This window comes from Astatotilapia calliptera, chromosome 23 (genome assembly GCF_964374335.1).
Source record: "Astatotilapia calliptera chromosome 23, fAstCal68.1, whole genome shotgun sequence".
Lineage (NCBI taxonomy): Eukaryota > Metazoa > Chordata > Actinopteri > Cichliformes > Cichlidae > Astatotilapia > Astatotilapia calliptera.
Window position 1 is genome coordinate 20090151 of NC_137443.1, and position 22172 is coordinate 20112322.

At 42.1% G+C, this 22172-nt stretch overlaps 2 protein-coding genes across 2 annotated transcripts; both read left to right on the forward strand.

The window, feature by feature from the left end:
* Nucleotides 1-504: 504 nt before the first annotated feature.
* Nucleotides 505-13638, forward strand: f10 (coagulation factor X). Its single transcript, XM_026158282.2, has 9 exons — nucleotides 505-662; nucleotides 8406-8566; nucleotides 8766-8790; nucleotides 8966-9079; nucleotides 10037-10168; nucleotides 10320-10609; nucleotides 10903-11020; nucleotides 11532-11719; nucleotides 12623-13638. Exons 1-9 carry the CDS (start codon nucleotides 602-604, stop codon nucleotides 13043-13045), a joined length of 1512 nt encoding a protein of 503 aa, XP_026014067.2. The 5' UTR covers nucleotides 505-601; the 3' UTR covers nucleotides 13046-13638.
* A 534-nt stretch (nucleotides 13639-14172) lies between these two features.
* Nucleotides 14173-19795, forward strand: LOC113015910 (coagulation factor X-like). Its single transcript, XM_080297188.1, has 8 exons — nucleotides 14173-14333; nucleotides 15559-15719; nucleotides 15968-15992; nucleotides 16840-16971; nucleotides 17119-17399; nucleotides 17591-17708; nucleotides 18075-18208; nucleotides 19012-19795. Exons 1-8 carry the CDS (start codon nucleotides 14201-14203, stop codon nucleotides 19417-19419), a joined length of 1392 nt encoding a protein of 463 aa, XP_080153314.1. The 5' UTR covers nucleotides 14173-14200; the 3' UTR covers nucleotides 19420-19795.
* The last annotated feature ends 2377 nt before the right edge of the window (nucleotides 19796-22172 follow it).

Genomic DNA, 22172 nt, shown 5'->3' on the forward strand with positions numbered 1-22172 from the left:
AAGCACTAAATTATAAAGTACTCACATGTGAAACTTTGGTGCTCCTTATATGTTTATTTATTATAGGCACAGCAACTCCACTTACTACAGACTATGCAGCTGACAATGACTCCTTCCTGCCCATCTATTTGCTTCCAGTAGTTAGCCAATTAGAGGAAAGCGCACATGTAGTGAGGATAATGATAGCTTTGTGTTATCCATTATGTATTATCTAGTCCCATAAAAAAACATACAAAACTGGGCATAAGCATAACAGGAGCTCTTTAAAATCTGATTGGCTGTGTCATGATAAATTTCATGCTGGAAGTCATACTAAACATTCTTTGGCGTGGTTGCCAGAGGGGCAACCTCCATGATTGGAGGATTTTACTTTCAGCAGTGCTATCTGGGACTTGCAGTTCTCCCTTGAAGTTTTGATGACTCAGTTAAAACCCAACTAGCCCAATCAGTCAGTTTAAACACTCCGTCCCCCTCCCTCTCCATAGAGGTCGTTACCCTCTACACCTCCCCTCCTCTCGGCTATCTTATCTCTACATTCAGACTCCATTACTCCACTCAACACAGAGGGTTTTCCAGGCTGATCTCATAAACATCTAGGACCATGTTCTGGTGTATACGTCTGTCCCTGGGACTCCTGTTCTTTCATCTGGCTGCTGCTCATGGTATGTTTATAAAACTGTATGTTTAGCTTTTAACAATGACACATCATAGAAGTGGGGAAGAATATGGTGTTTAAGCTGAGAGAGAAAGAAATACCACTATGTTGAATGCATTGGGTTTTTTAGAGGGGGTGTTGTGGGTGAGGGTGATTGACAGATGGCAGGTGACACGTGACCCCACCCCGTGTGTTTGGTGTGTTGTGTGTGATGTCAGCATGACAGCAGCATGCATGCCACACGGGAAATACTCTACTAAATCATCATAATTTTCTTTATCATTGAAAATGGACTTTTGAACAATAATTGTATAAATAACAATATAAAAACTTCTGATTTATTTGTGAAAATACTAAATAAAGCAAAAACAAAAAAGAAAGGGTAAGAAGATGCCTATACGGAACCTGCACATAGCCACTATGACATCACTTATTGGTTTCTGGACATTTTGCTGCAGCACAAGCATTTTAGCTGTTATGCTAGTTTGTTGTTATGCTAGTATGGTTAATTACCATATTTGTACCATTTTACTGCTTCTTTACACCACATTTAAGATATGTGTTTATCTGGTCTTTAGGGTTTTGAAGACTAGCTGTATATAAAAGATAAATATAGCTTCTATCACATAAATGGATTGAAGTTCACTTTTAAAGTTTTGACTTTTTGGTATTATGGTCTAAGGAGCCTGGAAAGAAAAGTGTCTGGACTTCTTTAAGTTGCTACAAGACGTTTCGCCTCTCATCCTGAAGAAGCTTCTTCAGTTCTAGGGTCAAATGGTGGAGAATCCCAGATTTAAGCCCTTTCGCAGTGTCCCCCAAGAGGGACAATGGACCTCCTAATGATCCTAATCACACGAGCCAAGGTGTGAAAACGGGTGTGGGTCACAATCAGCCAAGATTTCAGGTGAGCTCATTGGGAAACCTGGCCCCACCCTATGATGTGATTTCCTGAGGTCAGATTACCCAGGCTGTGAGTGGGCGTTAAGGCGTCTGGGAAGGGATCTCAAGACTGGATTATAAATGGCAGACAGTTGGTGTCGTAAGCCACCACCTCTGTTCAAAGATGGTCTTTCACAGTGGACATAGATGGCTTTGTTCACTTAGCGGTCCATCTGCATCTAAAAGACAAAGGTCGCTCATTTGAGGATGCCAATGTTCACATTTTGGACAGAGAAGACAGATGGTTTGAAAGATGGGATCTGCTAGGAGCTGCTGCCATTCCCTTTCGAGGCCTTCCCCAAACTACAGCACAATTCACATCCAGGCAGTTCACCTTTATCTACTAAAACGCTGTCAAACCTAAAATGAGGACGTGAGCCCAGCTGGTGAATGTGTGTTTGTCAACAGGAGGTACAAAGCAGTTCCCTGCATAACCATTGCAGCAGTTTAGTCCAAAATGCCTCTTTAAACTCATTCCCGTCGCATGTAGGACTCTGCCAGGCAAACCCTTTGTCAATGATTATATTTGTAGTTTTAATGGAAAGAATTTGTGGGTTTAGTCGGGTGGCGGTAAACTTCCATTTTGTTGGTCTCAGAATCTCATCTCTGCTTTTGCAGCCTATGTTGGCTTCATCAGGTGGTTTTCAGTTGATTGTGAAGCAGCGGGTATGTGTCAGGGCTCTGTGTGCGGGGAGGTGGAGATGTGGATCCAAGTGCAGGACTCTGAGACGGAAATATAACTGAAAACCACAGCTTTATTGCTGGCACCAACAAAACAGAAATCAAACATGAAAACACTAACTGGAACACACAGGCAGGGTCTGAGGGCACAAAACGACACAGAGCATGGGAAAACACAGGGCTTATGTACACAGGGTAGTAATGAGGGAATGGGCAACAGGAGGGAGACACAGCTGGGAGAGATCAGGGCTAACGAGACAGGGGGAAACAAAGCTGCACACACTAACCTAAGACAAAGACTTTCACAATAAAACAGGAAACATGAAACACTACTAAAAGACACGGACTGAAAATACATGAAACTGTGGTGGACCACTAGAGGGCTCCACTCACACCCAGTGTATAGGAAGTGTGTTCCTGTGTTTTGTGGCGCGATATGCACAGTTGATGTTGGAGACAAATAAAGAAGGAGTGAGAACTGAGAGCTCTGTGTCGTTGATGCTTACCTCCACATTGGTGACCCCTGACTCGAGCATGCAACGGGCCGTAGATAACGCAGACTCCGCTATGGATGCATCAGCGGCCGCCGGACCTCCGCCTCCTGTTGCAGCTACGTTCGCTGTGGCGCTGAAACTGCCGGACTTTTGGCTCCATGACCCCCCGTCATGGTTTGTACACGTGGAGGCTCAGTTCGCCCTTCGCGGCATCTCGGCTGACGACACGAAGTATCACCATGTGGTGGCCTCGCTCGACCCGCTGGCCACCCGTCGCGCGATGGCGCTCCTCCGGGACCCACCCGCCCAAGGGAAATACGCCGCCCTCAAAGACCTGCTTCTTCGGCGCTATGCCCTCTCCGACGCCGAACGAGCCGAAAAGCTCCTCAACCTGTCAGGCTTGGGTGGTGTTACCGCGCTCGAGCTCATGGAGAACATGCTATCGTTGCTCGGGCCGGATGACAGTGGTTTCCTCTTCGTGCACCTCTTCCTCCGCCAACTACCGGCCGCCGTGAGAGCTGTCCTCACGAACTCTCCGCTTCTGCCTGCGAAGGATTATCGCTCCCTGGCTGAAGAAGCGGATCGCATTCTCCTGGCTGGCCGCACTTTCGACGTTCACGCCCTGGCTACGGACACGCCAGCGGCACCTTCCACGCCTCCACCTGCCTCCCCCGGAGCATCCGCCCCCTTGCTGACGGCAGGGATTGCTACACGCCGGCACCGCGGAAAGAGCATCTGTTTCTACCATCAGCGTTTTGGCGACAGAGCGCGTCGCTGCCTGCCGCCTTGCGCTTTCAGGGCCCAGGGAAATGGACCCGCCAGCGCGCCGTAGCAGCCGCGACCGCTGGCAATACAGAAAGGCTGCTCTTCATAGAGGACTCGCGCTCCGGGAGACGTTTTCTCGTGGACTCCGGCTCCCAGAAGAGCCTCCTTCCCCCTACCGCTGCCGACGGACTAGCAGCGAACTGTGGGCTGCAGCTCATTGCAGCTAATGGCTCTCCCATCAAAATGTTTGGGGAAAGGTTGGTGACTGTTTGTCTTCATGGCCGGGATTTCCAGTGGAACTTTGTTGTTGCCGCTAGCTCTGTACCTATTTGGGGTGCTGATTTCCTGTGTGCTCATGGACTACTTGTCGATGTTGCTAACAGGCGTTTAATCGATGCTCTCTCGTTTTCTTCGCTACCCTGTTTTACTCGGGCCGCTGAGCCCCTGATTCGGGCTAATGTAGTGACCTCCAGGGATGCTTTTCAGCGTTTGCTTTTAGAGTTCCCATCGCTGTCTGTCCCTAATTTCTCTAGCACGGTAACGAAGCATGGGGTTGAGCATTATATTCCCACGGTCAGGCCCCCGGTGTTCGCGCGCGCGCCCCCTCAACCCCGCGAAACTGTCCGTCGCTCGGGAAGAGTTTGCAGCCATGGAGCGCCTTGGCATTGTACAGCGTTCGAACAGTGCATGGGCCTCTCCGCTTCACATGGTGCCCAAATCGGACGGTCGTTGGCGGCCATGCGGAGATTTCCGCCGTTTAAATAATGCCACGGAGAATGACCGTTATCCCATCCCCCACATTCAGGATTTTTTTGCCATTCTCGCCGGAACGTCGATTTTTTCTAAAATTGACTTGGTGCGGGGGTATCACCAGGTTCCCGTTCGGCTTGTTCGAGTTTTTGCGCATGCCGTTTGGCCTGAAAGGTGCCGCCCAGACGTTTCAGCGGCTGATGGACTCCGTTTTGCGTGGGCTGCTGTTTGTTTTTGTTTATCTGGACGATATATTGGTGGCCAGCTGCTCAGCGAGCCAGCACAAGTCCCATCTGCGCCAGGTTTTCCAGCGTTTGGCAGCGCACGGCCTGATCATCAACCCTTCCAAGTGCCAGTTTGGGTTGCCTGTTCTGGATTTCCTCGGGCACCACATTTCCGCTGAAGGTGTGGTTCCGTTGCCCGACAGAGTCCAGGCCGTTTCGGCTTTCCCGCGTCCCATGTCGGTTAAAGCGTTGCAGGAGTTCTTGGGGATGATAAATTTTTACAACCGCTTTCTCCCCAGAGCTGCCCACCTGCTACAGCCACTCTATGCTGCCTTAAAAGGTAAAACAGCCAAAGATCCGGTTGACTGGCTGCCAGAACGCGTCCGTGCGTTTTCCGCAGCCAAGTCTGCGCTGGCTGACGCCGCCCTGCTGGCCCACCCGCTTCCGTCGGCGGAAATCGCGTTGACCACCGACGCCTCTGACGTGGCAGTGGGTGGGGTGTTGGAACAGCGGGTTTCAGGTCTCTGGCAACCGCTTGTCTTTTTCAGTCGAACGCTCCGGGATGCTGAACGCAAGTACAGTGTTTTTGACAGGGAGTTGCTGGCCCTGCACCTCGCGACACGACATTTTCGTTTTTTCCTCGAGGGTCGCAACTTTACTGCGTACGTTGACCACAAACCTTTGACGTTTGCGATGTCCAAGGTCTCTGACCCATGAAGCGCACGCCAGCAGCGCCAGTTGGCAGCCATTTCTGAGTTTACCGCAGACATTCAGCATGTGGCTGGTAAGTCCAATCACGTCGCTGACTGTCTCTCACACATGTTGGTTTCTCCGGTGTATGTCGGCATCGGTATGTCGGCCGCCCCCGCCCGGTGGTTCCCCTTTCGTGGCGTCGTCGTGGTTTTGACTCGGTGCATGCCCTCTCTCATCCCGGCGTCCAGGCCTCGGTCAAGCTGGTCAGCGCCAGGTTTGTTTGGCCGGGCCTTCGCAAGACGGTGAAAGGATGGGCGGCGGTTTGTGTCCCATGCCAACGCTCAAAAATCCACCGGCACACACAGGCACCCCTCGAACCTTTCCGTGTCCCGGGTAGGCGTTTCGATCACGTTCATGTGGACCTGGTTGGTCCCTTGCCGCAGTTACAGGGTTTCACGCACCTTTTGACTGTGGTGGACCGCACAACCAGGTGGCCGGAGGTGGTACCCCTGGCGTCCACGGCAGCGGCGACGGTGGCCAGGGCATTTTTGTCAACGTGGGTTTCACGTTTCGGCCCCCCTGCTGACATTACCTCGGACAGGGGCCCCCAGTTTGTTTCCGAGCTTTGGTCTGCTATGGCTGACAGCCTGGGAGTCAAGGTCCACCGCACCACAGCATACCACCCTCAAGCTAATGGGATGTGCGAACGGTTTCACCGGTCACTTAAGGCCGCGCTCCGTGCTTCCTTAACAAGTGGCGACTGGGTCGACCATCTTCCGTGGGTTTTGCTGGGTTTTGCTGGGATTGCGTTAAAGAAGAACTCGGGGCTTCCCCAGCTGAACTGGTCCTCGGCCAGCCTCTCCGGGTCCCCGGGGAATTCTTACCTGAGAGCCCCCCCCCCCATGTTTCGATACCTCTTTGTTGCCTTTTCACCCCCCAAGAGACTCATTTCCTGTTCCTGGTCCTGTGCACCACTGCCTGCCTGACACTTTTGTTCCGAGTTCATTGGACTCTGCTCGTTTCGTTTTCGTCGGGCACGATGCCCATAGGACTCCGCTGCGTCCACCATATGACGGGCCATACAGGGTTCTTAAACCAGGCAACAAACATTTCATTTTGGACTTTGGCGGTCGGCAGGAAGTTGTCTCTGTTGACAGACTTAAGCTTGCACGTTTTGCAAGAGGATCAGGTGGTCCCGGCCCAGGCCCCTCGCCGCGGCCGCCCACCTGCCACCGGGCTGATGGATTCTGTTTTTTTCCCCAGGAGCGACCCAAAATCAACGGAGTCCGAGTCGTCTGCAGGTTTTTCTGACCGCCAATGCCAGCCTCGCTCCCGGGCTGGGTTGCCCTCTGTCAGTTCCCCACCCCCCCAGTTCAGCCGTTCCGGCCGTTTGCTTAAGCCCCGGGTCCTGGACTAGTTCTGCTGGGTGTTCGGGGGGGCATGTGTGGTGGACCACTAGAGGGCTCCACTCACACCCAGTGTATAGGAAGTGTGTTCCTGTGTTTTGTGGCGCGATATGCGCAGTTGATGTTGGAGGCGAATAAAGAAGGAGTGAGAACTGAGAGCTCTGTGTCGTTGATGCTTACCTCCACAAAACCACAATTCCTAAAACATGGATAAACAGAAACATGAAACTCTAATAATAAACATCATCACAACAAGAGAATGAGAAAACAATCCAAAACACCAAGATAACTGAAACACAAAGTACCAGAGAAACAAAGAATAATCCATGATGCAAAAGTAAACCAAAACATAATAAACTCAATTGCTGGGTCCAACGGACCCAGAACCGTGACAGTATGAGAATCAGCACTTCCACATCTGAAGCCATAGTCCTCTGCAATGAAAGGTTGGAGTGTCACATGTGAGGGGAGGAGACATTGACCCTGCACCACACTGGTCCATCAGTGAGAGAGAGCAATTTACCAGCAGCCTACTTCCCAACCTCATCTATGGCCACTAGCACTGGGTAATGGCCAACAGAATACAGTTGCAGAAATTAGTTTTCTCCAAAGAGTGGCTGTGCTCAGCCTTAGCCATAGGGTAAGAAATTCAGTCATTTGGCAGGTCTCAAATTACAGATGGTAATCCTCCACATCAGAAGGAGTCAGCTGAGGGTGAGGTGTTCTGGGTGTGTTCTACTGGGAAACAGTACATGAATGCCTATGAATGCCTTTGTGCTCCAGAGTTTCCAGAGTTTCAGCTATTTAGATAGATAGCTATATAGCTTCAGCTATAGATAATCCGTAGAAAATAGACAATGGAAATGGTATAAGAACCATTAAGACACAGCAAGTCATATTATCTGTTAGGTCAGACCTAGTCAGATTAACAGTATTTTGTCTCTATCTGTCATTCTGCAATTCATCCCATGTAAACAATAACGTGGCGCACAGCATGACGTGAAAAAAGGCACATACCTTTGACGTTGCAACGAACTCTGTATTCCAAGGAGTTTTAAAAAAATCTCAGTTTTCGGTGATTTGAAACGCCGTTGACGAAACAACTGCGTTTTCAAAAATACTCGTGCAGCTGCGGACATAGCGTAAAAGAGAGTAGTTTATTTTATTACTACCTGCAATTTATTGCAGATTACTTGTATTTGCTTAATTGTTTACTAAATGTTTGAGCTGTGAAATAAACCGCAATGGAGCAAAGTATGGGTGTGTGTGTGGTTGGAGGATGTGTTTGTGCATGCTTGTGTGTGCGCGTGCGAGGGGGGGGCGCGAACATGTTTTTTGTAAAACAAAGGGGGGCCGAACAAAAAGAGGTTGGGAACCACTGTGTTAGGTAATTACATTAAGAATATTCCAGAAGGGGCGGGCTGCCCATAGACATGAATGTGAGTGCGAATGGTTGTCTGTCTCTCTGTGTTTGCCCTGCAACAGACTGTCAGTGTCTTTTTTATGTTAACATGTTAAACTTAAGGAAGTGTGCAGCTGTTATGAAGGGCAAAATTAGCTATAGAAAGGAGTTATTTGTATCAGACTGTAAATATGTTATTTTAACTGTAAAGATGGACATTTTAACATGGGTGTCTATGGGGACTCATTCACTTTAGGAGCCAGCCTCAAGTGGACATTAGAAGAAGTGTTTCTGGCACTTCAAGTGTTGCTTCATGACTTTTTCAAAATGCACTAAAACGAAATCATTAAATTAAATACCGATGTTTAATTTAATGTTTTACATTTTTTTTCTCAGTCTTCTTAGACAGCCAAGTGGCCAATCAAGTGCTGAATCGAAGGATACGAGCTAACAGCATTTTTGAGGAGTGGAAAAAAGGCAACATGGAAAGAGAATGTGTGGAGGAGCGCTGTAGCTGGGAAGAGGCGCGAGAGATATTTGAAGACAAAGAAAAAACTGTATTAACCTTTATTTTAATACATTTAAATTTGCACTCAAACATTACAAAATTTTAGGAAATATTAGAAAAGATTATTGTAAATATTAGGAATCATATGTCTAAATTATGGTATTTTCCATTATTAACTATTATTTAGTGATGGAAAATCTGGCTTTTAGATCTTTTGAGCAATTTAATTTTCTTTTGTGTTTTTTCAGGATGAATTCTGGGCCAAGTATATTGGTAAGTTTTTGTATTAAAATCTTAGAAATGCTGAAACTTTACAAATAATACCCTGAAAGGACATTAGAATATATGTACAATTACCAACTGAAAGAGGACAGCTGCTAAAATGTAACCTTGTACTTTGACCACTACAGTCAAACACTTGCTTCAATCTGCTGTTCATGTCCCACAGATGGAGATGCATGTATATCATCACCCTGTGTTAATGGCGGCCAATGCAAAGATGGAATTGGCAGCTACGCTTGCTACTGCCAAGAAGGGTACAAGGGCTTCAACTGTGAAATTGGTGAAGAACTTCAAATTTCACTTACTGCCTTTCAGAAAAACATATTAACTTATTCTGGTCAATAATACAATCTTGTAGATATACTGTAAGGTTAGTAATGGTTAAGTTTTGGTCAAGTTTTGCTAATGTTTGAAAGCTCCCATCCATTTTCAGTATCTTATCTGAAAAAAACTATTGCCACAAAAAGGGAAAACTGCTCATTTCAGAAGGAGTTTTCTAACCTTTCTGGAGGTTATATTACTTCAGTATAGATAGCAGTGGGGACAAAAACATGGCTGGCTGAGCCTCCTCTCGCTAGTTTTCCTGGGATAGCCTGACCTTTCTTGAGGTAGGATGGTAAACAATAGTAAAAATCTGCAGAAGAAAAGGAACCAAAGACCCTGTTACAACATGAGCTGTTTCATGGACGCAGGGTTCCTGTGGCCACTTTCTGCATTGTCAGCATGTTTTGGGTCATTGTTATTGTGGACCCATCCATAACAACTTTTCTGTGTTCTGGCTGATGAAAGGAGGTGCTGAAAAAGGGAGGAACACCCACTCTGGGTAAGGGATAAGTTACTGCCCTAAGTGGAGGATTTCAAGTATCTTCTTGTTCACAAGTGAGGGGAGTGAGAAACTGACACAGATTTAGGCAGCGTCAACAGTGATGCGGATGCCATACTTTTCTATTTTGGTGAAGATCATAAAAGCCAAACTCTCGATTTCATGGTCATTCTATGTTCCTACCCTTACATAGGATCACAGACTTTGGGTAGATGAACATTCTGTATGAAGGGATAGATATGAATATAACCAGGATACTGGCAGTTTGGCAATTGTTCAGATGTTAAGCATAATCTCAACCATTCCAAATTGTAAACCATGCACATCTGTGACGATGTAAAAGTTTTTTCAGAAACCTACTTTGTTTTTTTAACAGTGGCACCATCTATCTTAACTGTGTCTGTGTCTTTGCAGTTATTCTTCAGCTCTGTGAGGACAAAAATGGTGGTTGTGAACATTTCTGCGATGTGATACAGAGAAGAATTCATTGCTTCTGTGCTGATGGATACTTCCTGGCATCAGATGACAAATCCTGCCACTCCAACGGTGAGAGAGGCTTAAGAATGTGAATAGTCTTTTACTCAGATGGCAGAACAGTAAAAGAGCACCTAGATCACAGATCAGACTTTGGAAACCATAATGTTGAAATCTTCTGGTCCCAAAACTCAACCTCTCATTACCATACAAACTCTTTCAGAAACGTACAAATGTGGTGCCATCAGCAGCAAAGCCGTTCGGACTGTTTTCTGGTATGAGAGGAAAAACATAACAGAGGGGAACATAACTAAGTTTAACAGCACCGGCAACATCAACTTAACAACACAGCCTTATGTCCAGGATGCTGGTCCAATGTCCTCAGTGTCTGAGAACAAAAGCCAAAACGTGGCACATTATCCTAATTTGGAAAAGATGATTCAGTCTGAAATGGCGAAAATGACTCGTATTGTCAACGGGGAGGACTGTCCACCAGGACAATGCCCATGGCAGGTAGAGACTCTTTCACAAAACGTTTTGGGATTATAATTTAAGAACTTACCTGCCAGATACAGTTTCTGTTTCAGTAAAAAGTAACCCTAACCCATACTTTCACCTTCAATCGATCACATGATTCCCTCAGGGTAAACATCTAGAAGGCATTATCAATACTCAGCTGACACCTAAGAGTTCATAGCATTAAACTTCATTTTCACATGTCTTAGACCTCTGCACAGGTTTTATATCGTCAATTCAAATGTTTTTTTCATTTTTGGGGGGGTGGGTGGCTGTTTTTGTCCTCATAGGCTCTCCTTGTGAATGAAGATAATATTGGGTTTTGTGGAGGAACAATACTCAATCAATACATCATCCTGACTGCTGCCCACTGCATGAACCAGTCACGTTACTTCAACGTGAGGCTCGGTAGGTTTGATGAACCAATTGTAAACCTGCGTATATAATTCTAGTTCATCACATTAAGGTAATAATGTCTTTATGCCTATTAAGAAGTAATAAATCTAATTTATGATCTTTAACTTAACTTTATGGTCCATATGACATATTTTTCAATTGTATATTTAATATGATAAATTTTATAACAGATTTTAATGTGGGTATTTTTTTCAAAGTATGAGATATGGTACAGATATACCCTTTTGTCAACTTCTGTAAAAAAGAAATAATGATCACTTACAATTTTTTAATATAGAACATTACCAATGCTGAGGTTATTATGTGCATTTTTTAAGTTGGTAGAAATAGTGCAGTTTAGAACTTTTTGTTGGTTACGCACAGGTTTTAGGCCATGTCCCTTATCGGGACGTGATTAACAGTGTTCTGTTTTCAAAGCGCTTTGTATGCTGTAAAAAAATTTAATTACTATGATTTTTCATTAAAACATCGCTGAACATCTTTGCTTTTTCTCTGCACTCAGGTGAATTTGACAGGTTGGTAAATGAGGGCACTGAAGCTGACCATATTGTGGACACGATCCTCACCCACAGAGGGTACAAGGCAGACACCTACCACAATGACATTGCACTCATCAAATTAACCACACCCATCAAATTCAGCAGGTTCATTGTGCCAGCCTGCATTCCTGAGCAAGAATTTGCTGAAAAGGTGAATTTTTAAAATCATATCATACTATACCATTACATATCACTTTTATTTATACATAACAGGCCTGACCAAAGTGTTGTAACACCAAACATAAAAGAGAGCATAGAGACGTAGACAACAAGGTGGGACAGATGGATGTAGCAGCTGATATAGATAAAATGGGGGTGCAATCATTAAGAGACTTGGATTTGTAAATGAACTGGAAGTCCGTGAACTGAAGGTGAAATTGGACTGACATAATGTTGCTTGCAGCAGATAAAAAGCGAGCTGCAGCATTTTGCATCAGCTGTAGGTGAGCAATGAGTCCTGGGTGATTAAGACAAGGTGTTATAAAAGCAAAGTTACGTTTGTACAAAGGAGGCTTAATTTTTAACCACAGCTAGAACTGGAAAAAACAGGGTTTTACCACTCTGTTCACATGAGAATTGAGCTTTAGAGAATCCATCACACCTAGATTAATAATAGATTTCTCATATGAGGCCAAAGAGGATGCAGATACTGCTGCTGGTGCCACATGAGTTTTATTTTGTTTCTCACTAAAATTCTGAGAATCCCCTGATGTCAATAATGCAAAATGTAATGGAAAATCTAATTTTGAGGTGACGGTGCAATTAGTAAAAGCAAAAAGTTTTATCTTGCTTAATAAACTTTTTCCTATTACTTCAGACGATTGATAAACAACTAGATTTTATACTTGAACAGAGAAGCTTATAAAAAGGTTTGGTTGAGCAAAACATTTGTGTATGCAGCCTTAATCTTTAGTTCATATTTTTTTTAAAAAGAAAGAAAAAAGAAAGAAAGAAACATAAAGAAAAGAAAAAACAACCAAAAAGGAATTTACCAAATTTGTTTGATTATGTGACGTTTATATGACAATCATACATGGATTACCTCTATTGTCAGGTCCTGATGCAGCAGCCGGATGGCATGGTTAGCGGTTTTGGACGTCTCGGCGAGGGTCGGGAGCCATCCAGCATCTTGCAGCGCCTATCTGTACCTTATGTGGACCGTCGAACCTGCATCGAATCCACTCCTTTACGTATCTCGCAGCGTATGTTTTGTGCTGGTTATGACACAATAGCCAAGGATGCCTGCCAAGGTGACAGTGGCGGGCCTCATGTCACACGTTACCGTGACACCTACTTTGTCACTGGCGTCGTGAGCTGGGGTGAAGGCTGTGCACGCAAGGGCAAGTATGGTGTTTACACCCAGGTGTCCAAGTACATTCAATGGATCCGTGATGGTATGAAGACGCTGATCCAAAAAAACAAGATCGGCAGCAGGATGAAGAGGAACCATGCCCAAATAACAAGGCTTTATCTGTAAAACATCTGTCACTGAGCAGAGATCGGCCAGACTTTGCACCACTCATGTAATCACTAATGAACAGTCAGAGAAACCTATTCATCCTAGTGCTGCAAAGAGCTGCAAATCCTACCTGTGACGAACAGAATTAGAGTCAGTAATTATTTGGGGGTTCCTCAGGGTACTACTCTTGGTCCTTTATATTTTTAATTTTATTTTATGTAACATTAATTTTGTATTAATGTTTATTTTTCCAGGGCAATCATCTGACATCATATTTCTGAACAATTCAAGTCCATCATTTCCTCTGGGCTCTGATTTTGGTCTTAATTTCCACTTTAGATGTTTCGTGTTCTGGTTGGTTCACTGATTCTTCTGTAAGTCTTTCTCATGAGATTGTTTCCATCAAAGATGTATACTATCTCAAACAGGATACATCCTCTGAAATTTGATTGAATACATTTTTTTTTAGTATAATTACATTTTTTTTTAAACAGAATGCATTTCATAATCTCAGCAATTCAATGTTTTGTTCCATGTATGCTTCATGAGTCACTGATAGAAACAAGCTTTTAAACTGAACATGAAGCAAATAAAAGCAAACTATAAGAACATGTTGAAGCCTGATGTCATTTAATGATAAGTATAGCTTGTATTTATAATAGTAATTCAAAAGGTGGAAGAATCTCCAGTGACAGTTTGGAAAAAAGTTGTTTTACAAAATTGTGTTTTTGCTCAAGAAAATGTAAAATTTGTGGCACAATGGTTTTAAAGAACCATCTTATTACTTGATCTGGATAAACTCAATGTTATGTAAAAATGTCAGTGATGAAATCTATCCTTGTTTACCTCAAACAAACAAACATGGAGACCTTCTGCTTGTTTTGCTTGTTTTTAAAGGAAAGGCCAGAGTCCACTTCAAGAACAGAGCGTTTACGGGAAACTGCGTGGTCTTTTAACTCTTTAGAGAATCATGTGAATAAAATGTCAAAAAACAAATAATTTTATAAGGACTGGATGTTTATATGTACACAAAAATGCACACCAGTAAAATAACCTGGGACCAGACTGACATCTTTATTTCAGGCCAGTTATAAATGAACTCCATTTAACAGACTGTTAAAAACATGATACAATATCTGAGGTTTATACTGCTGTTGTGAGTCACTAGTGTGTATGTGTGTGTGTGCAGACGTGTGTGTGTGTGTCAGCAGTGCAGTCAGTGTCATGGCGGTCAGCATCATGTCTGCGTCTCTTCTCCTGTTCTGCCTTCTTCAATGTTTCCTTCAGGTCTTCAGTCAAGGAAAAGGTAAGAGAGTGACCTTTGACCTGTTGCTGTGTTATTGTTGTTCCTTAGTTGACTGACAAAAATATTCAAGTGGCATAAAAACCTGCTGTTACTACAGCTACTGTTACTACAGTAGTGATAATTAGAAAAATTGCTGTGTGTCCAATGTTATAGGTTATAACAAACAGACAATATTTAGTCAGTGTCAAAATAGCATCATTATCTCTATAGTAACTTAGTGGTTAAAAACAAACAAACAATGGGGATGGCTAAGTAAAATATTACACACAAAAATTGTAACCTCCAATGCAGCCTTAAACATAATGATTAAATAGTTATTAAATTCAATTATTAAATTTTATTTAAATTATACTAAAAGTATAAATTAATCCATTAACATCATGACGTCTAATCTTCTTAATTCAAATCACATTTAAACAGTGACTTCATGAATTTGTACACTAATGTGCAAAAAAGACTTCCGCTCATTTCTTTACACTTTGTAAGCAAATTTATTTACATGTGCAAACACACGTTTTATGAATTGTAAAATTCTTCAGCACAGTCTGAACTCTCTTGGGCAGCTTTCTTGTAATTTCTTTAAAATGTGCCACATCTTATTTGGGCCTTCACTGTTCAGTCTTCATTTTTTAAGAATACATTTGAAGAGCTAATAGCTGTTTGGGAATCACCTCATTGGTGCTATAATACTATTTTATGTCTGTCAAACTGTGTTATCTTTGGCATTTTCTATAGATCATGTCATGCCACTAAACAGTGCAACTGTTGATAAACTGTCTCAAGAGCAAAAGCCAAACTTGGACCAAAGGGAATGGTTTGCTTTAAGTCTTTTATTAGAGTTTGTATGATACCATGGGGAGGCTAGGAGGATGACTGGGGACCGCACAGGTCAAGGTGAGTTGCAGATTGTTATCTTGCAGTGGAGGACAGAGCCATTGGTGGGTAAGCAGAGGCGTGGCTTAAGATTTTTGAAAAAGTACTGTAGACAAAAATGAATATATAACAGCTATAATCAAAGCTGTCAAAGCACCAGTAGAAATTAAATGACTGATTATTTAATTTTTTATCCTCTGTTAACTTTTTAACACTTCAGTTAGTTTTAGTTATTCATTATGTGTTAACCTAACATGGCAGAGCCTCCAGTTTTTCAGTTGCTCAGTTCTTCCAGTTGTGACTAAATGTGCCACAGGAAACAACCTGTAAATTCACACTTTTGTGTTTTTAGTGTTTCGTTCAGCTCCCGAGGCCAACACCGTGTTCCTGCGGCCCAAACGGGCCAATACATTTATGGAAGAGTTCAGACAGGGGAACCTGGAGCGGGAGTGCTACGAGGAACAGTGCGACTTTGAAGAGGCTCGCGAGTACTTTGAAGACACCCAGAAGACAGTTGGTTAAATTTAAAAAGGAGCTACTCAGCTCATTTCTACACCTGCATTTTCATTCTTAGATTCCACTAGAGTGCGTGATACACAGTTAGAAATTCAGTTGCAGACTCAAGTCTGAGCTTTTATGTTTGTTATTAGATTAGTTTTTTTTTTTTTTTACATTTAAATGTTAGAAAAAAACCCAGAAAAAACAATAAAGAGTCCTGTTTAATGACTCCTGAATTCTAACTGTTGTTTTTTTGTGTGTAGAAAACCTTCTGGGCTGTTTACTCTGGTGAGTTTTATTTCACATTAGCTACTATATGTTCAGCTACATCTGCTTAATTAATGAAAAGAAAAATAAGAAGCCAAATGAAAAGAAATGAAGAAAAACAAACCTAAAACTAAACTAAAACGATAGGCTTTCCAAGTGGTAAACTCCAGAGTTTTGTTTGTTCCAAGTAATTTAATTACTAAATTATAAAACGTGGATTTTAAACAACAAATATACGCATGTAACAGTCATCATTTATACAATTAATACTTGCGTAGATGGCGTCAACCAGACAGACAATCTGACTGGATCTGTATACAAACTGCAGAGGGTCAACAGATGTTTAGACTAGTCTTACCTTCATGATAGCTCTGACAGTACCAATTTTTCTTTTTTTCTTTCAATTCATATAGTACCAAATAGCAACATCAGTTGCCTCAATGCACTTTATATTGTAAGGTAAAGGACCCACAATAACAAAGAGTACAAGCTCCTTCAGTACAGGAATCACATGGGATTTGTTTCCTGCTGCTTCAGTCTCAGGTTATAAATTTGACTCGGTAACACACTTAGCTACCACAGGTCCTCAGAATACTGGGGCTGATGTTATCTGGGCCTAGAGCCTTGCTCTGGTATAGTTTCTCCAACTGTCTTCAAAACTGGACAGAAATCACAGTAACGTTTTTCAAATAGGTGAAAATTGTACATGAAAAGAGATATGTATCTAGGATTAATCCTAGCTGGGATACTGGTGATGTGGTGCTTGTTCAGATGCTAAGCATAACTACAGTCTCTCTGAATTGTTAACACTTTAACTGCCACACACAAGGAGGAGTGCAGAATCCTAACAGTGTCTGTGTATTTGCAGTTCTTCCTCAGCTCTGTAAGAACAAAAATGGCGGCTGTGAACATTTCTGCAATGTGATCCAGGGAAGTGTTCAGTGCTCCTGTGCTGATGGGTACTTCCTGGCATCTGATAAAAAATCCTGCCATTTCAATGGTGAGAGTCTTAAGAATCTACCTGGTCTTTTACTCTGATAGCAGAGCAGTGAAATACATCACAGATCAGACATTAGAAACTATAAAAAGTGAAACTAAACTTTCTGGTGACAAAATCCAACGTCTAATTTATATAAAACTCTTGCAGAGACCATCAGATGTGGTTTCATCCTCCCCAAAGGGCTGCAGACAGTTTTGAGGGACCATCAGACAAAAACAATGGAGGGGAATATAACTGCACTTAACACCAGTGTAAACTCCACAGAGCCGATCCAGGATGCTGATTTAATGTCCGATTTAGTGGCTGAAAACAGAACCCAAATTCCAGCAAAGACCTGGACAACTTTGGAAAGTCTGATTGAGTCTGAAATAGAAGATGAGTCATATCGCCAGTCAGGGTATTGTCCACCAGGAGAATGTCCATGGCAGGTAGAGACACACATGAACATACCCACAACATGAAGCTGCATTAAAAACATTGATCAGATACAGACTATCACTCTCAAGTGAGTTTTTTGTTTTTTAACAGAGTTCATAGAATTGCTTGTCATCCTCACACATCTTCCAACTCTGGACAGGTTTAACAGTCTCATTTTGCATGGTTTGTTTTCATATCTTAGGCCCTCCTTTTCAATGAAAATGAAATAGTTCTTTGTGGAGGAACAATACTCAATGAAAACATCATCCTGACAGCTGCCAGCTGTGTAAACCAGTCAGATGACTTCAACGTCAGGCTCGGTAGGTCTGATGAGCCAATTACAAACCTTCACATACAATTCTAGGTCATCACATTCAGATTCAAAAATACCTGCTTAAGTTTTATTTTAATGATGACTGTCTGCCTAATAAGAATTTATAAATCTTTTATATAAATATTTTCTGTAATTTCTTTGGCACAGGTCCAATTCAATTCAAGTTTATTTATGCAGCGCCAAATCACAACAACAGTCACCTCAAGACGCTTTATATTGTAAGGCAGACCCTACAATAATGCATACATAGAAAAACCACAGATGTGACCACAGATTTGTAGGTGTCATATATGTATTCATTTTTGTTTTGACTGTTGTAATTAAAGTGTTTTGTTTGTTTCTCTGCACTCAGGTGAGTTTGACAGGTCAGTGAATGAAGGTACTGAAGTTGACCACAAAGTGGAAGCAGTCCTCGCCCACAGAAACTACAATGAGCAAATCTACGATAATGACATTGCACTCATCAAACTGGTGCAATTTTTTTTTTAAATTCTTGTGGGTAATTGTGGACACCAGATCTGAGATAAATTGAGTCTTTGCGATTGAAAACCATTCTGCAAAGAAGAGTGACACAATATTTCTCCACAGTGATATGAAAAACTCCTTTGTCATTTTTCACAAATGTTTGTTCACAGTTCTTGCTGCCAAGGATGGAACATCCAGTTATTCATTTGGGAGTCAGATTGGTTGGGATAGCTTTTTTCTACTCTCTTAAATGAAATCATCATTTAAAAACTATCTGACTAATATTAACATTTGCTTGATGATCTAAAACATGTGAATGTGACAAATGTGCAAGAAGGTTTTAAAAAAAAAGTCAGTAAGTAAAATTTAGTTTATATATCACCCTCACAAGAAGTGCTACACAAGATCCAACAATAAATAAAAAAAATCAGGGACGGGCAAACAGTTGAATATAAACATGTCATTTATTGTATGTTGCACCTTTGAAACACCACAGAATCTTTAAATGCTACAGTGCAAATCCCACATCTGTAAGTAGTTGGTTCCTAAATCTGATTTCTTCTTGGCCAATGGTCAAATACTTTGAGGGTTGACTTTCCCACAAGCTAGAGCAGTCGCTCTATTTTATCTACCTTAAAAGAAGGCCTTTGTGTTTTCCACAAATTAAGCTTAAACATTTAATTATCTGGGTGTCTACTCCAGTTGAAGACCTGTAGTTACTACATAGCTGTAGTTATGCCATGTTTACATGACAAAATAAAAGAAATGCAGGATCAGAAACAGACAGCTGCCACTCTGGATAAATTTGTTACCTTTAATCTCAGGTCCTGATGCGGGAGCCAGTCGCTGTGGTCAGTGGTTTTGGACGTCTTGGGGAGGCTCAGATTCCATCCATGATCATGAAGCGCCTCATTGTAACCCATGTGGACCGTCAAACCTGCATCAAGTCCACTCGGTTTCTAGTCACTAATGGCATGTTCTGTGCTGGCTACAAATCTAGGGATGCTTGCCAAGGTGATGGCGGTGGGCCACACATCACACGTTATAATGACACCCACTTCATCACTGGCATTGTGAGTTGGGGCGAAGGCTGCGGACGCAAGGGCAAGTATAACTTCTACACCCAGGTGTCCAGGTACATTCGATGGATCCATGAGGGTATCAAGAAGCTGGTGCACAGTGGCACAAATGGCAGCAGTCAGCATCTTGCAATAAAAAGGCTTTATCTGTAAAACATGTGTAAACATCCACCAACACTCACAGTTATGCCTCTCATGTAATCCCTTCAGAGAAACAATGTTTATCCTTGTAAGAAAAGAGCTACAAGTCCCACCTGTGACAGAGAGAATTAGAGTCAATAATTGTTTATGAGGTTCCTCAGGGTACTACTCCTGGAACTTTTATATTTTTAATTTGGTTTATGTATCATCAATATTTTGTTTTTGTTTCAAATTCATGACTTGAGATGAATTTCTGTCCAACCTTCCCTCACTTTTGGCTTTGTATGGTCTTGATCTCCGTTTGATGTTCCAGTTTTTTCACAGATTCCTGTTTAACTCTTTCTGTTCAGACTGATTCCATTAAAGGGACAAACTGTCACTAACATGCCATATCCACTGAAACTTGATTTAATAATTTTGTTGGTCAGTATGATTAAAGTGAGAATGGAAAGCATGTCTGTGTCCATGTATTCTTTATGAGTTGCTGACAGAAATGCGCTTTTGAGCTGAATTTGAAAAAACTTCCAGCAATGTAACAATAATATAGCAATAGTTTGAAGTGTGATGTCCTCTTAAAATCACACTTTTTGTTTCTTTTTGTTTTTCTGAGTAAAGCAAACAAAAAAGATCTGGCTGTCCTACATAATTATGGGCTATTTTCCAACCTTCCTTTCATCTCCAAACATCTTGAAAGACTTGTTATAAAACAGCACAAAAAATCTTCTGTAGAGAAAGAGTTTATCTGAAGAGTTTCGGTCAGGTTTCAGAGTAAAGAAACAGCTTTGGTGACTTGTTACAAAACTCTATGGCCTCTGACAGTGGACTCATCTCATTCATTTTTTTTTTCATGTAAATGAAGAGTCCTCTTAACACACTGAGGATAATTATGGAGTTCCACAGGGTTCCGTGGTAGAACCAGTTCTTTTCACATTATACATGCTCCCTCTTAGGAAATATCATTAGAAGGCATAGCATACATTTTCACTGTTATGCAGATGATACTCAACTATCCACGAAGCCAGATAACACACAAAAATTAGTTACTGAATGACCTCATTTTTCTGCTTCTAAATTCAAATGAAACTGAGGTAACTGTATAAATATTAGAAATATGATATGTCCTCAGATACTTACTCTGAATGGAATTACCTTGGCCTCCAGTTACACTGTGAGGAATCTTGGAGTTGTTTTTGATCAGAATATGTTCTTAAAAGCGCATATTGAACAAAAATGTCGGGCTGCTTTCTTTCATTTGCGCAACATCTCTAAAATTAAAAACATCGTGTCTCAGAGTAATGCTGAAAAACTAGCTGATCATCTTGATCCATGCTCAATCATCCAGGTAAGTAAATTTCCAAAAGTTGATTCTGTTGATCTGGATGTAGTGTTTTCAGTAGGAGAAACGTTTTGTCACTCATCCAAGTGACTTCTTCAGTCTCAGCTGACTACAGGTTTCCCCAAATCTTATAAACAGTACATTTGCATAATGAGAGAACCAGTGAGAGAACAATGAGCTGGGAGGTCAGTTCCTTCATCATAATTATACAAATTCTCATGACCATTGATCAACAACCACTGATCAAAGCCCACTGATCAATGGCCATGAGTACCATTCACAGAGAGTTGGGGAATGGCTGCAATCACAGCATTGTAAGATGGCGAAAGAAAAGGGAAAGACTATCTCTGAATCGAGGAGGGGGCCTAAGGGTACATCTTTTGCCATCTTACAATGCTGTGATTTCAGCCTGCAGTCAGCTGAGACTGAAGAAGTCACTTGGATGAGTGATGAAATGGTTCTTCCACTGAAAATACATCCAGATGACCAGAATCAACTTTTGGAGAACTAGCTCATCAGTTCAGGCCCCATCTTATCTTAATTACCTCATAGCACCCTATCACTCCATTAAAGCACCTAGATAGCAGACTGCATGCTTACTTGTGGTCCCTGGGATATTTAAAAATATAAATGGAGGCAGGGTCTTCAGTTTTTAGGCCCCTCTTCCGTGGAACAGCTTCCAGTTTGGATTCAGGAGACAGACACTATCTCTATTTTAAAGATTAGGCTTAAAACTTTCCTATTTGACAAAGGTTATGGTTGGATCGGGTGACCCTGAGTGAGCTGGGGGCTTCCTATGATGCACTATTTTTTCTTCACTCATCATTTTCACTCATTTTGCACATTATACACTTTGCATTTAATCATTAGTTATTCTTAAACTCTGGCTTTCTACCTTAGTGTTTCTTTTTGTTCTGTCTCCCTCCTCTCATGCCCAACTGGTTAAACAGATGTTTTCCTCCTGTTAAAAGAGAGTTTTTCCTTTCCACTGTTGCCAAGTGTTTGCTTAAAGGAGGCTTTTGAAATGTTGGGTTTTCTCTGTGTTATTGTAGGGTCTGGTCTTTACCTTACTAGTGCCTTGCGATAACTGTTGGGATTTTGCACTATAAAGATAAACAGAATTGAACTGATACATGTTTTTACGTTTCAAGTAATCACTACTCTAACAAAACAAGCATTACTAGATGGTAAGTAACAAGATCAAATTGCTTAAACTTAACTGTTATGTCCTAAATAGAAATTTAAAGATCTCTCCAGTGACTCTGCTGGAGGAAAATGAAGTTGCAAATGTCATAAAAAGCTAGTTTATTTTCGATAACATTGGTGTTTTTGCTGAGGAAAACTGTTATTTTCTTGAATAAAATTTTAAGTTGTAACCCTTATAAACTTATTACCAGATGTACCAGATATACTAGATGATAAACATTTG

What these genes read in the sequence shown, in the direction of transcription:
- f10 (XM_026158282.2), top strand. Translation starts at nt 602, where the DNA reads ATGTTCTGGTGTATACGTCTGTCCCTGGGACTCCTGTTCTTTCATCTG. An exon ending in TTACTTCAACGTGAGGCTCG is followed by an intron (nt 11,021 to 11,531) that starts GTAGGTTTGATG and finishes CTCTGCACTCAG; the next exon opens with GTGAATTTGACAGGTTGGTA. An exon ending in AGCAAGAATTTGCTGAAAAG is followed by an intron (nt 11,720 to 12,622) that starts GTGAATTTTTAA and finishes CTCTATTGTCAG; the next exon opens with GTCCTGATGCAGCAGCCGGA.
- LOC113015910 (XM_080297188.1), top strand. Translation starts at nt 14,201, where the DNA reads ATGTGTGTGTGTGCAGACGTGTGTGTGTGTGTCAGCAGTGCAGTCAGT. An exon ending in TGACTTCAACGTCAGGCTCG is followed by an intron (nt 17,709 to 18,074) that starts GTAGGTCTGATG and finishes CTCTGCACTCAG; the next exon opens with GTGAGTTTGACAGGTCAGTG. An exon ending in AACTGGTGCAATTTTTTTTT is followed by an intron (nt 18,209 to 19,011) that starts TAAATTCTTGTG and finishes CTTTAATCTCAG; the next exon opens with GTCCTGATGCGGGAGCCAGT.